General features: G+C 34.1%; 1 protein-coding gene across 2 annotated transcripts; it reads left to right on the top strand.

Moving 5' to 3' along the window:
* LOC132618979 (dynamin-related protein 5A) lies at positions 1 to 5,811 on the top strand. Of its 2 annotated transcripts, XR_009574411.1 has the most exons (9): positions 1 to 390; positions 1,587 to 1,778; positions 1,858 to 2,064; positions 2,650 to 3,078; positions 3,269 to 3,496; positions 3,570 to 3,765; positions 4,149 to 4,824; positions 5,273 to 5,538; positions 5,648 to 5,811. XR_009574411.1 is itself a non-coding variant. In XM_060333966.1 (8 exons), the coding sequence occupies exons 1-8, from the start codon at positions 61 to 63 to the stop codon at positions 5,457 to 5,459; spliced, it is 2,445 nt and encodes an 814-aa protein (XP_060189949.1). In that variant the 5' UTR covers positions 1 to 60; the 3' UTR covers positions 5,460 to 5,811. The 2 variants fall into 2 exon arrangements, 1 of the variants encoding a protein (XP_060189949.1); XM_060333966.1 differs by having other exon boundaries at positions 5,273 to 5,811.
* The last annotated feature ends 8,934 nt before the right edge of the window (positions 5,812 to 14,745 follow it).

Consider the following 14,745-nt stretch of genomic DNA (forward strand, 5'->3'; position numbering starts at 1 on the left):
TTGAATCCCATATTTGGCTCGTAGGCTCCTACTTTCCTCCATTGTTACGCTCCATTAACAATGGCTACGCCAACCAAAACCCCAACTAGTACTTCCGTATCCAAGAAACACCACCACAACAAGCACCATCCATCGGATCCGAATTCCGAATTCAAGGACCGATTCGAAGCCTACAATCGCCTTCAAGCAGCCGCCGTGGCGTTCGGTGAGAAGCTTCCGATTCCTGAAATAGTTGCCATTGGCGGACAATCTGATGGGAAAAGTTCACTCCTTGAAGCCTTATTGGGCTTCCGGTTCAATGTTCGAGAAGTTGAAATGGGTACCCGAAGACCTCTTATAATGCAAATGGTTCATGACCCGACCGCTTTAGAGCCTCGTTGCCGCTTTCAGGTATGCTCCTTAATCTCCGTCTATACAAGTTTAGCAAAATATACTACTCCCTCAGTCCCAATTTAAGTGTCTTAGTAGGCGTTAAACCAAATATTTTTCACTTTATTTGAAATTTTGAAGTTGGAGTTGTGTTTGGTCGTTTGAATGTAGTGAAAGTGAAAAAAGTGAAAACAGGGTATTAAGGAAGCTGTATTTGGAATTTTCATGGCCAACGCTAATTTTCAAATAAAGTGGAAAAAAAAAATCTGGAAAAAGTGAAAAATTCTCATGGCCAAACGGGTTAAGTTGACTGAGCACAAAGTTTAAGGAATAAAAATAGATTTTTGTTTCTTGTGCTCCTAAATTAAGGATGTGTGTAATGTACTAAAATGTCTTTGGAATCTTGTGATCATAGACTTGTCATGTAAGATGTTTGAATTGTCAACTTACTAAATATAGAAAGACTCATTCTTTTTGGGGCAGACCAAAAAGTAAAATAAGACACTTAAATTGGGACAGAGGGAGTAGTTTTTAAATACGTACTCCCTCTGTTCCAAAGTATGTGATACTTTTCGCTTTTCGAGATTCAAACTATGTAGACTTTAAGCAACAATTTGAAATGCATTTTTTCTATCATATTAACATGAGAGAAATTGAAACTTATGGTAGTACTTCTCGTATAGAATTTGAAAATGTAATTTTTAATTTTAAAATTTTATGTTGTTCTAATCTAATTTAGCCTCAAAGTTTGGTCAAATTTTATCTCGAGAAATGAGAAGTGCCTGGGATTGAGGGAGTATAAATAAGGAGGGTTGCAATAAGATAACGTACTGCTATGCATTATCAATAGAGAAAAATGGGTGTAAAGAATTCACATAGCTGACCTCAATTGACTACGTATCAGTTCCAAACTAGTTGGGATTGGTGGTTATATGAATATTGTATCTGTTCAGAAAATTATCATAATTAGTCTATTTTTATGTTGGCTGTCAAACCTACTGGAACATCCTTTTTGTTCGAGCTTTAGGCTAGTTAATAGGTTATCCTTTGCATATCTCTGTTTGCTCCAAGATAAATTGAATATAGGGCTTCGAGCTTTGGTTTTAGCAATTGAGGAACAGTGTGATGTTGGAGATTATCTAGAGAGAGTTGATTGTTGTGTGCTGAATTTAAAATGAAGGAAATGCTGATATTTTGGAACATGACTTTTGATACAGGAGGAGGATTCAGAAGAATATGGAAGTCCTATTGTCTTGGCCTCTGCAATTGCGGATACCATAAAGTCTCGGACTGAATCACTTTTGAAAAGGACTAGAGCCGCAGTCTCTTCACAGCCCATTGTGATGAGAGCAGAATATGCCCATTGTCCTAATCTTACAATCATTGATACACCTGGCTTTGTTCTAAAAGTAAGTTACTCCATCTGACATTGCAACTAACCAAATAGGACACATGTTTTTGGAGTGACTGATTATATTCGTCTGGCAGGCGAAGAAGGGTGAACCAGAGAGAACACCTGATGAGATTTTATCCATGGTGAAGTCACTAGCCAGTCCGCCCCATCGAATTATTCTGTTCCTTCAGCAAAGCAGTGTGGAATGGTGCTCATCTTTATGGCTGGACACTATTAGAGAGATTGATCCAACCTTTAGGAGGACAGTGATTGTTGTCTCCAAATTCGATAACCGGCTCAAGGTATAACGCCGAATTTTCTTGGCTCGCACTTGCAAATGTCAAATTTTTTTAAAGCATTGATGATAAGAACTTTGCTCTAATGTTTCTGTGGGTGTTAACTTTAATAGATAAATAACTAAATTATGTGATGACAGCAGAGATTTCTAAAATGCAAATGCAAAGTCATTGCATTTTTTATAGAAAAAAAAATAGATGAAGCTGGAGAAAGTTATCTCCTAGATTAATGGGGAAGTATGCCTGTATAATGAGTCCATCAGCGATATTTCTTTGATGATAAGTTTCATTTGATACATAATTGCCTTCTTGAGGAGCCTTCAAACTACAGTAAAAGTTGTTGCCATGTGATCAGGAGATCACGGGTTCAAGCCGTGGGAATAGACTCTTCTAGAAATGTAAGATCAGGCTGCGTACAACAGACCTAATGTGGTCTAGCCCTTCCCTAGACCTCATGTATAGCGGGAGCTTAGTGCACTAGGTTGCCTTTAAAAACAAAAACATTTTTGCCTTCTTCTCTTCCTAATCAATGAATTGTTTGGGATTGCTTTCCTGTGTACTACATATAATTGTGACATAATCCATGTTCAGGAGTTCACTGATCGCTGGGAAGTAGATCGGTATTTGAGTGCAAGTGGTTATCTTGGGGAGAATACTCGTCCCTTTTTTGTCGCCTTGCCTAAGGATCGAGGCACAATTTCCAATGATGAGTTTCGCCGTCAAATATCTCAAGTGGACGCAGAGATGTTACACTATTTGCGTGATAGTGTTAAAGGTGGGTTTGATGAAGACAAATACAGGTCCTATATTGGGTTTGGTTGTCTAAGAGATTTTTTGGAGGCTGAGCTCCAGAGAAGATACAAAGAAGCTGCGCCAGCAACACTTGCTCTGCTTGAACAGCGATGTGGCGAAGTCACTGCTGAAATAGCTAGAATGGAGTGCAAGATAAATGCAACATCTGATGTTGCACATCTTCGGAAATCTGCCATGTTGCACGCTGCCACTTTATGCAATCATGTGGTCAGTACTGTTTTTAAAATATACATAATATATGAACTCTTCATTAGTGTTATGAATTATATGCTGAGTGATACTTCCGGAGTATTTGCAATGGAATGAGCTTGGCACTATCATTTTGAAGTATCAAGTATTATGTATCTTTTAGTGACGGAATCTTTTTTTGAATTGGTTTTCTTTTTATTGGATGAAGGAAGCACTTATTGATGGTGCAGCAGATCCAGCCCCTGAGCAATGGGGGAAAACAACTGAGGAGGAACGGTCAGAGAGCGGTATTGGCAGTTGGCCTAGTGTTATTGCTGAGATTAAGCCTCCAAATGCAACCCTTCGCCTTTATGGTGGTGCTGCCTTTGAGAGGGTGATGCATGAATTCCGATGCGCAACATATTCAATTAAATGTCCCCCTGTGTCAAGGGAGAAGGTATTTTCCTTACAAGTTAAAAAAGCTTTCATACTAGAAATTGGGAAATTCAATTTAACAGAATTGGTGACAGGTGGCTAACATTTTGCTTGCTCATACTGGCCGTGGTGGGGGTAGAGGAATTACCGAGGCAGCTGCAGAGATTGCACGAGCTGCAGCTCGATCTTGGCTTGCTCCTCTTCTTGACACAGCTTGTGATCGTTTGGCCTTTGTTTTGGGCAACCTCTTCGAGATTTCTATTGAGAAAAATCATGGACATGACTCCAACCGTAAGAATTTAAATATATGTTTGTTCCGAGTCTGAGCCGCTTGCTGCTTCATAAGACTACTTAATTTATTAGCTGATATTCTGTTTCATGAAATGGATAAGCTGACCTTTAGGAGAATCTAGGCATCCTGTATTTATTTAGTATTATAGCAACCAATCCACTTTTCTTTTCTTTTCTTTTTTCTGGCATCCCTTTCACTAGATTGAGTGATGCAGCGATCAATCATAAGTAACTGATAGTTTTGAAAAAAAGGTTATGATGTTTATTGAAGCAGAATCAGTGGACGGAATTAGCTACATAGCATTGTAATGGTGGAATAGCACATGCAATCCAATTTTACATTGCAGTGGTTGATTAATTGATTGTCATTTTTTACAATGCAGATGGACATAGATCAGTGGATATGGAAGGATACATTGGTTTTCATGCCGCTCTAAGGCAATCCTACAACCATTTCATAAAAGATCTATCCAAAGAGTGCAAGCAACTACTCCGTCATCATCTTGATTCAGTTACAAGCCCATATTCTCATGTCTGCTACGAGAACAACTTCATTGGGAGTTTCTCCTCTGGCTCAATGTACCAATTAAATCAAGCCTCAGCTGGTCCATTATGTCTCGAGCTATCTGATGGGGGGCCTGCATTGCGCAAAGAAGCTATGAAAGACCAAGAAAACTTGCCCCCTGAAAAAAATACTCAAGAAACCACACCTGGAAAAGTTACAGAAAACAGGGAGGCCCTACGAGAATGCCAAATGACTGTGCCCGAAACCCCATCTCCTGACCAACCTTCCGATGGAAATTATGGTATTAAAAGAGAACTTGGAAATTGTGTCGAGGTTGGAGCAAGAAAACGCCTCCCTAGAATTACAGGCAATGCTAGAAATGTTGGGCAAAATGGTGAGAGCCTATTGTTTGGGAATGGGGACAACATAACAAGACCGGTCTCTACTTATGCAGAGATATGCTCATCAGCTGCCCAGCATTTTGCTAGAATACGTGAAGTTCTGGTAGAGCGCAGCGTGGCATCAACATTGAATTCTGGATTTTTAACTCCATGGTAGGCTGCCAAGTTTCTCTGACTCCTAATAGTTTATTATGAGAATTCCTATATTCTGTGTATAATCAACCCGTATATGCATGCTAACTGTGAACTAGCATGTTGCTCACAAGATAATTTCTCAACCTCTAGCCGATGTGTCTTTATAGAGACGGCCGGATGTTAGATAAAAATCAGGAGGAGATCCTAGAGAAGTCTTCTATTAAGAAAATAATACAGACTCAAAGCAAAACACAGGAGTGATAACTTTTTATATGAACGTGTCGTACTGGAAATGAACATCTTCAGCTTCACTTCTAATGATTAGTATACATCTTATCGTTAGTTTATTACAAGACTGTCATTATACACACATCTTTGTAGAACATTTTGTAATTTCTATACTTTATTAAGGTTGTCCAGTAATTACAAAACTGACAGACGGATATTATTTCCTATTTGTCAACAGTCGAGAACGGCTTTTTGTAGCACTTGGGTTGGATTTGTTTGCTGTGAATGATGAAAAATTCATGAACATGTTTGTCGCACCTGGAGCTATAGATTCTCTAGAAAATGAACGGCAATCACTTCAGAAGCGACAGAAAATCCTGCATTCTTGCTTGAATGAGTTCAAAAGTGTGGCTAGAGCACTTTGACAGAGAACCAATTTTCAGTTATGTCATTCTTGGTTGACAGCTTATTTGGCTTCACATCTGGTGAATCCAACTATGCTCAGTAAGTGACTCAGCAATATTTTCATCTACATATCTTGTCTGCATTTTATTCTCTTTTTACCCTCAGACTCTTCCTGAGTATCTTGCTCTAATGTTGTATCATGAATTAGGTCCTTTGATGATTGAAGCAAAGTGCAAATGTATTGGAAAAGCTTTAATGTTTCAACATTGTACTACTTCCTTGAAATGACGGTGATCATAATGTCTAAAGAAAATTTCAGCTTTACTTGTAATTGTAATTGTTTACACTCTATTTGTACTGTTTATCTTGTAATTGTTGGATCTTGCACATTTTAGTTCCAATTTGTCAAAGTGTGTAGACTTGGTCCAATGATAAATGGGACTAGCTAGTTCTACTATTCCAGCCCTAAGGAAATTTACTTATTTCTAGAAAATTGAGACAGCATACCATTTTGAAAAAAGCACATGTGAACACGAGTCGTGGTTTAACATTAACTAATTTTGTTTGTTTTGATCAGGATATGCAAAGTCCAGTAGACAGAAGTTAGTTAACTATGTAAGGTTAAATATAACGGACCAAAGTGCAAATAGTATATGAAAGAGGAACTAAAATTGCATTTAGGTATCTCTTTTGATTATGGTGATTGGTGAAGCACCTATTGGCTATTGCATTGGGTTGGCATCCTATTTGACTAATTATGACCACTCCTGCTAAGTTCAAACCTTATCAAAATGTTAGTGACTCAATGAGCTGATTTGAGAGAGAGGAGTAAGAGAAAATCTAGAGCGATAAAACACGAGAGGTAACAATTGTACGGACTAATTCATCGAAGTTTGACTCTAGTACCACAGGATGAGTGGAATGACTCACGACATTATAAATCCATTTACAACCCCTATCCAACCAATGAGGAACAAGTGTATTATGTATTGGTGAGTTTACTGCACCTAGTTGGACAATGTTAAAAATATCATCCGAATTTATTTTGGGTCAAAAAAACACCCCTCTCATCTTTAAAGTTTTCAAATATACTCCTGTCTTGATAGAAATTATCCCTCAAAATAACCCGAAATTATTTTTTAAACCCGCTCTATCATTTAAACCCCACCCAACTAAATAATAACCCATAAGATTTCCTTATTCCCCTCATACGCAGGTTTGAAGTTTGGGGGAATTGCGGGAATAAGGGGATCTTATCGGTTATTATTTAGTTGGGTCGGGTTTAAATGATGGAGCGGGTGTAAAAAATAATTTCGGGTTATTTTTGGGGGAAAATTTCCGTCAAGACAAGAATATATTTGAAAACTTTAAGGATAAGAGGGGTATTTTTGACTCAAAATAAATTCGAAGGATATTTTTAGCTCTTTTGGAAAAAGTAGAGCGGGGTATTTTTGACCTTTTTCCCTTTAAAATGAGCATTGAAATCATTTTTAGTGAACATCATCATATTAATTATTAATAATATTGACCCTGTCAAAAGTCTGTCTCCACCAAAATATCATTGCGTTAACTAGCCACTAGACTGGTGTTTCCATGAAGTTCACTATTCCAGTAGCAGAAAGCACTAAAAAGGAGTAATTACTACGAAAAAGAAAAGTATTGTTGAGCATACGAAACTTCCTGAAATGACTGTAAATTCCTAGTTAGATACTTGTGGGCATTGCTTTCGAGAATGCAAAGAAGACCAGAAACATAAACAAAATTGTGACGGCTAGATAGTAGATATGAGTCCTCTTGTGAGATTTGTCTACAGTATTCGTGAACCTTATAATAAATAAAAAAAGAGATTGAGGTCCTCCTTTATCCCATCTACTATTGGTAATGTCCCTTAAACTCTGGACTTAGACTTTAGTATTTGTATAATTTTGCTTCAATTAATATCATCGCCTACTCATAGATTACACATTCCAATACGGCCTTTCACCTGTTCCTTTTATGTGTCTTTAACTCATTTTTCCGTTGACATTTAATTCAAAGGTGAATTCAAGAATTTAAATCAATAGGTATATTGCCACAATATTCAGTATCATTGTGTGACAATTTAAAGTATATACATACGGTTTCTTAAAACTAAGATTTTATTGTTTCTTTTTCTTCTATTTACCAAGGTTTAGACCAGTGTTTTAAAAGGCGAGGGCGTAAGGCGGAGCGTTTTACGTCTGCCTCAGTGAGGCGTAAGCCCCGAGACACGGGGCGTAAGCCCCATGGGATTTTAATTTTTAGTATTTTATAAAATGATATAATTATAATAAATGCTTTTAAATAGGTGAAATAGTGTAAAAAATTGAAGAAAACTATAAATAAGTGATATATATATATATATGCTCCACCCCCATAAAAAAACTAATTAGAACAATCTATTATACGCTACTTACAAGTACAAGTGACTGCTCGTTACTTTTTTGAGATAGTAGAAGACAAGATAAATAATTGGAAAAGAACATATATTAGGCATTCTAGCAATAAAAAAAGGTCTTGACTTTTAAATTTAATGTTTCAGTTCCTTTTTAAAACATTTGAGTAATTACATGTTGACTTTTGAGAATTTGGGCATATACTAAGGACTTATTTAATAAATTTCGTTTTAGTTTGAAGAAGTTTTCTGGGCTTACGCCCCAACAAAAAAAAACTCGCCTCAAATGCCTGGGCGTACGCCCCGAATTGCTGGGCAAAATGCTGGGCGTACGCTTTTTGGGACTTTCACCCCGACCCATTGCTTTGGGGCATTTTTGGTACGCCCCGCCCCAGGGCTCGCCCCGAAAACGCCTTTTAAAACACTGGTTTAGACCGATAAATTGTTAAAAAAAATCTCGGTTAGGATGTGAACTTTGATTTTTCCTAATTTTCATTCAATTTTGTTGACCGCTAAGTCAAATTGTTGCGTGCCCGACAGGGAAAACTAACAAATAATTTGAGCTTTTGACATCAAAGTTATTGAGCTCCCCTATAATTCTAGAGCTACTACTAATTAATAAGATGATGGAAATATTCTTAATGAATTCTATGGGACGACAAAATCGGCGAAGGACTCTCTCTAAAGTCACTTAGCCAGCTAGTTTGAATAATGACGTATTTACGATTTCAATCAGTGGTGGACCTAGTAAGAGCCCAGGGGGTTCCGAACCCCTTCGACGAAAAATTGCACTGTATATATACAAGGTGAAAATTATTTTTCATGTATATATAGTAGACGTTAAACCTCCTTAGCTTCTTCATTTATGACTTCTTTATATTTTTGAACCCCCTGACATAAATCCTGACTCCGCCACTGATTTCAATGACTTTTGAGAATAAGAGAAGTTTCTTAATTTAATAAAACTCGTACCATACTATTAATCTTAATTTACATGAAAATACCGTAATGATTAAGTATAGTCAATGCACACGTAGTATAAGAAATGTATTATTTTGCATTTATTTATGTACTTGTTTATTTTGAAGTGTACAGGGTCCAAAGCAATTAGTACGACCTTTTTAATAATGTACCTTTAACACCACCTTACGCAATTTAGCTTCATTGTTTCAATCTCAAATCAAAAGTCACAAAAGATTCTCTCCTCGTACATTTTCTGTCTCCCACTATTCACGGCCTAGGAAGCTCACAAAATAATTTAAAAAGAAAAAGCATCACTAATTTTTTTAATAATAACCACTAATGTAATTCGGTTCAGTAAAGACTGCCTTAAACCATCTAAAGGACTCCTCTAAAAACCAAGTATTAAGGGTGTTATGATAGAGTCCGGAGCTAAAATGACATATTTTTGCAGCCATTAGCTTAAAATAGGCTGTCTTTTTTTTTATACCACAATGGGTATTTCGTTGGATAACTAACGAAATACCCACACAACACTGTTCCGGTCAGTTGCATTTCGCTACACTTGTAGCGAAATGCAACAATTTTTTTTTATTTTTTTTTGTATTTCGTGTTATAATTCACGAAATATAACTGATTTTTTTTTGTATTTCGTGAATTAATTCACGAAATATAACTCTTTTTTTTTTTGCATTTCGTGAATAAAAAAACGAAATATGGAAAATATAATTTTTTTTATTTCATCTAAAAACGAAATTGGAAAATATATATGAATTTTTTAAAAATATATATATATATATATTTTGCATTTCGTTGGTAGATCAAAGAAATAGGATAATTTTTTTTTATTTCGTTGATATACCAACGAAATAGGAAATTATAATTTATTTATTTTGTATTTTTGTATTTCGTTTATATAAAAAAATAGGAAAATAATTTTATTTTAATTTTATGTATTCCTATTTCGTTTTTATATAAACGAAATGAAAATAAAATTATTTTCCTATTTTTTTATATAAACGAAATACAAAAATACAATTTTTTTTATCCTATTTCGTTTTCTAATACACGAAATGCAAAAAATAATAATTATAATTTCCTATTTCGTTGGTATATCAACGAAATAAAAAAAATAAAATTATCCTATTTCGTTGATCTACCAACGAAATGTATATATATATATATATATTTTTTTTTTTTCCAATTTCGTTTTTAGATGAACGAAATAAAAAAAAATTCATATATATTTTCCAATTTCGTTTTTAGATGAAATAAATTTTTTTTATATTTTCCATATTTCATTTTTTTATTCACGAAATGCAAAAAAAAAACAATTATATTTCGTGAATTAATTCACGAAATACAAAAAAAAAAATCAGTTATATTTCGTGAATTATAACACGAAATGCAAAAAAAAAAAAAAAAAATTGTTGCATTTTGTTACACTTGTAGCGAAATGCAACTGACCGGAACAGTGCTGTGCGGGTATTTCGTTGGTTATCCAACGAAATACCCATTGTGGTATAGAAAAAAAAGGCAGTCTATTTTGGACTAATGGCTGCAAAAATATGTCATTTTGACTCCGGACTCGTTATGACGATATAACAGAGGAATATGAAAAAAATGGTGATTAATATGGGGAGTAAGAGTTCTTTCTTTTTAAAATAAAGGAAGCAAAGCAGATCAGACTTTCGTAGGATAGAGGAGATCAGTCATATGCAAGACGGGATGGGAGTAATAATAGTAGAAGCGATAAGCCCTTCAATCTACTCCAAAGACGTTTAGACGATTTTAACTTGACTATTGAATTATCATGAATATTGGAGGACATGTTCCTACATCCGTCCTTTTTTTTTTTACTACACGTCTTGTCTTTGTGCAAAAAAAATGATTTGTCCCCGCTCAAAGATAATCTTCAAGAAAATAACAGTACCATAAAGTGCTCCTTGTTAAAGCAGTTGTGAAACCAACCAAGAAACTCAACTCACATTTGTATTTTAGTCTCTGCAAGTCCGACAGCGCTGTTTGCCAAACAAGACAAGGCACATTGATTCCCGTTGAGTTCCCACTTTATAAATTTGACAACTTCGATGAAAGTTTTTTACATCATTTAAATAAATAGTACTCATTTTAATATCTCCGTATATTCTCACCAAGTGTTCGGAACCTATTTTAGGACCTGGACTAATTTAGCGTAAGATCATTAAAGGGGATAAGCTTTTCCTATCAGAATGTTTTTCATTTTCTAAACTCGAATACGAGATTTTTGATCCATGACTTTTAATGGTGATATCCCAATATATACTCCTTAAAGATTAAGTAATCACTCTGGTCCTACTTTACTTGTCACGTTTACTAAAAATAGTTACGTAAAAATATTTATCGTATTAAAAAATCAAGAGAAAATTAATTCTTTTTTTTCTCGGTGTTATCCTAGTATGATAAATATTGAAAGAAGTAGAAAGATTGAAGATCGAAGAAAAAATAAAAACAATTTAATCAAATAACTTTATTATTAATATTTTCTTAACGAATGTGAAAAAAACTAAAGTTATAAATAGGTAGAATCAAAGAAAATTTTAGTGAACGAGAGATCGCATATTTGAATTATTAAGACTTCCCTACTCTCCGGGAAAGAAAAAAAGATATACGTACGGAATTACATATTATCAAAATTGTCAATTAAAAATCTCGTTGCCAATTTTCTATCTTTTTCATCACTTGACATATGTTCTATTTTTTTCTCAACTATTTCAAGTCCAATATTCTCAACAAACATAGCAATGACTCCACACCTTACTCGCTTACTTCAATCTTTTGTCGCTTCCCTCAATTTAAATTATATTATCCGCATAGAATTTTTGTGAAAGTAACTTCTAATCTTACTAACAAGCTCAACAATTCAAGAGTTACTGTGACATTTGAAGTTACCAGGAATTATTTTTTTAAAAGAATTATCTTCTTGGGCTATCAATTCTAAAATAAACTAAACCTAGTCACTTAACAGTCGGCTGCTTTACGATCAAAATACTGAGTAACAATAGACTTAAATAAGGAAGCCGGAAGAAATGACTCTTTTTTCTTTCTCCCTTCAGTTAAATTTGATCCCGTCCCAACAACAAATATCTGCTTCATTGAAAAAAAGTCAAATATTGTACAATTTTCTAATTTGACAGCTTCCAAGGGTTGGACATATTCATAGAGCTCACATGTGACTTAGTCCCTTAAATTTCCGACCTACTAAGATGCTAATTAATTATAATAATCATAATTTGAAAAGATAAATTTAAATTATGTGACTTAGAGATTAAACCAATGAAAAAAATCAGACCCTACTAGGAGTAGCTAGGCCAGCAATTAGTCAGAGTAGGATTCACTTAATCTTGTCACTATTCCATCCAAACATAAAAAGCACACAAACAATAGTAGTTATTATAATAATAATTACAGCCCACCTACTGAACATTGCCTAACAATTTAGGTCAAGCCGGCCAAAGTTAAACATTATATAATCAAAGATCATATAATAAATTAATCAATTCCAAGACTAAGCACGTTGATTAGTCTTTTAACTTTAGTAAATGAAAATTTATAGAGGTTTTTTTATACTCCATTTATTAAAAAAAAATAATGATGTTGAATAATTGAATGGAGAATAAATTCAAAGAAAGGTGTGCCTGCTTTTGAATATAATAGCAGTACCTAATTAGTGCTATTTTATTTAGTGCTCCACCTCTTTTATGCCCCTTAATTATCATTAGTTCCAATTCCATTTGGATGGGAATTTGATTATACCTTTTTCAAGTGCTTAAAAATGCTCTAATTTCCCATTAATTTAAATAAGTGTTTATAGGAAGGGATCTGTTTAACTTTTGATACCCACTAATCATAAGTAATTATTAAGTAAATATCTCTCATTTTGACCTTGAATAGAAAGATTTGATGTGGAACCAGTAAATATACTTTCACAGAGAAAATTAATCATCAATTTTGCAAGTGCTTTGTGTGTATATACATTTGTTCTTTGTGTTTTCCTTTTCATATTCTAACATATCCTATACGTTAAGTGGTTGACTGAACTTGTTTGGCAACATTAATTGTTAAAACAAATTTGGGACCAATATCTTTTGCTACCATTCAACTTCCATACATTTGGTAGGCCAAGTAGTTTTAAAATTGGTAGCAGCTGTAATCTTTTGCTACAATTCAACTTCCATACATTTGCCCCTAACAAAATAAAATCAGTTGGTAATTTGGTATGCTTTAAAACGTGGTGGCAAATAGCAACTTAAAATTTCCAATTGATCAACTATACTTCAATCTCAAAGTAATCAAGTCCATAATATCGATCATCTATATCCATTCCATGCTAGAAGGTTTTAGGGGATGAGCTAGAAGGTTACCATCAGTAGTGAGCCAGGATCTCCATTAACCGGGTTCAAAATTTGAAAAAGTAAACACATGAAGAAGTCAAAGGGGATTCAACATCTACTATATATACATATAAAATAATTTTAACCAGATACAAACAGTGTAATTTTTCACCGAAGGGGGTCTGGACCCCCTCAGCCCTTCTTGGCTCTGCCCCTGGTTACTGACGGGTTTAGCCGAATTCAATAACTTTATTCCAAATCCTATATTTGTATCAAGAAATCATTAAATATTTATAAAAATTAAATCTGTAACTTAATACCTGATATCATTCTCCTAGAAAGATGAATTTATAAAGTTCAAATTATGATTTCGCTTCATACTGAAAAACTATCTTATTCCATTAATTGTTAGTCTAACTCAAATTACCTTTATTTAATTCAAGTTTAGGACTAATTATGTAATGAGTTTAATACAAGATTTTACATTTACAAAAATCAAAATATAGAACAAAACAAGTGGAAAAAAAAGAAGAAGAAAATGGAAGGGCCAATCACTAATAAGAGTTGAAGACGTCTTCTCAATGATTTGAAGGAAGAAAAACAACAGAAGCGTTCTATAAGTGCCGAAGTCACGGACGGTGTTTCTCACAACTTTTTATCTCTTTTATTTTTCTCTATACATTAATAACACTTGGACCTTTCAACAGTGGAATTTAATACTTTTATACTGAAGCTATAAATATGCGTGGAAATAGATATAAATATAATTAAACATACATGATATATAATGTTTAGATTTTGCATCCGTAAAAGATCGTATTTTAGCTCATTTGTTCTAGCTTATGTGATATTATTTGTTTGTTAATCTGTTTAAAAAAGGATTACATATTTTTATATTTAAAAATAATTAATTTTATACTTCTAATTTTTACTCTTTATGAGTCTTTTTTATAGTTAGATAAATTGTTATGGTCACACAAATGCTATAGCCGAGGCAGAATTTGAGGGACGAAAAAGGTTCATCCGAAACCTCTTCGTTAGAAAGTTACATTATATACAAAGTCAAAATTATTAATTGAATTCTGGACCTCTTCACGTATTTATTTCTTTGTATTTGAATCTTAGCAGCATTCTTAACTCCGCACTACTAGCTATAGCATATTTAAAATAGTATTTCCTCCGTTCGAATTTATATGACACTATTTTTTTAAGTCAATTTTAAAAAAAAATGACATCTTTCTATATTTAACAACAATTTAACTCTTAAATTTCCATTTTGTCATCTATGATATGATTTCTAACCACAATTTTTTTTTTGGACTTATTTTAGACCGCAAGGTTCTTGAAAAACCCTTGTATTAATAGGGACGGAGAGAGTAATTTTTTTTCTTAGTATTTCGTATCAATTCAAATTAAGGGAAAAATATTTCCTCTGAACAACTGGGAAATGTACAGATGACATGTTAACATCTTCACTCCCAATCAGAACAGCAGTGTGTAGTGTTGTGTGTGTGTGCAAGTGACTACTTCCATAGCACAACAAGAGGGACCAGAGGTCAG

Source organism: Lycium barbarum, chromosome 11 (assembly GCF_019175385.1).
Source record: "Lycium barbarum isolate Lr01 chromosome 11, ASM1917538v2, whole genome shotgun sequence".
Taxonomy (NCBI): Eukaryota; Viridiplantae; Streptophyta; class Magnoliopsida; order Solanales; family Solanaceae; genus Lycium; species Lycium barbarum.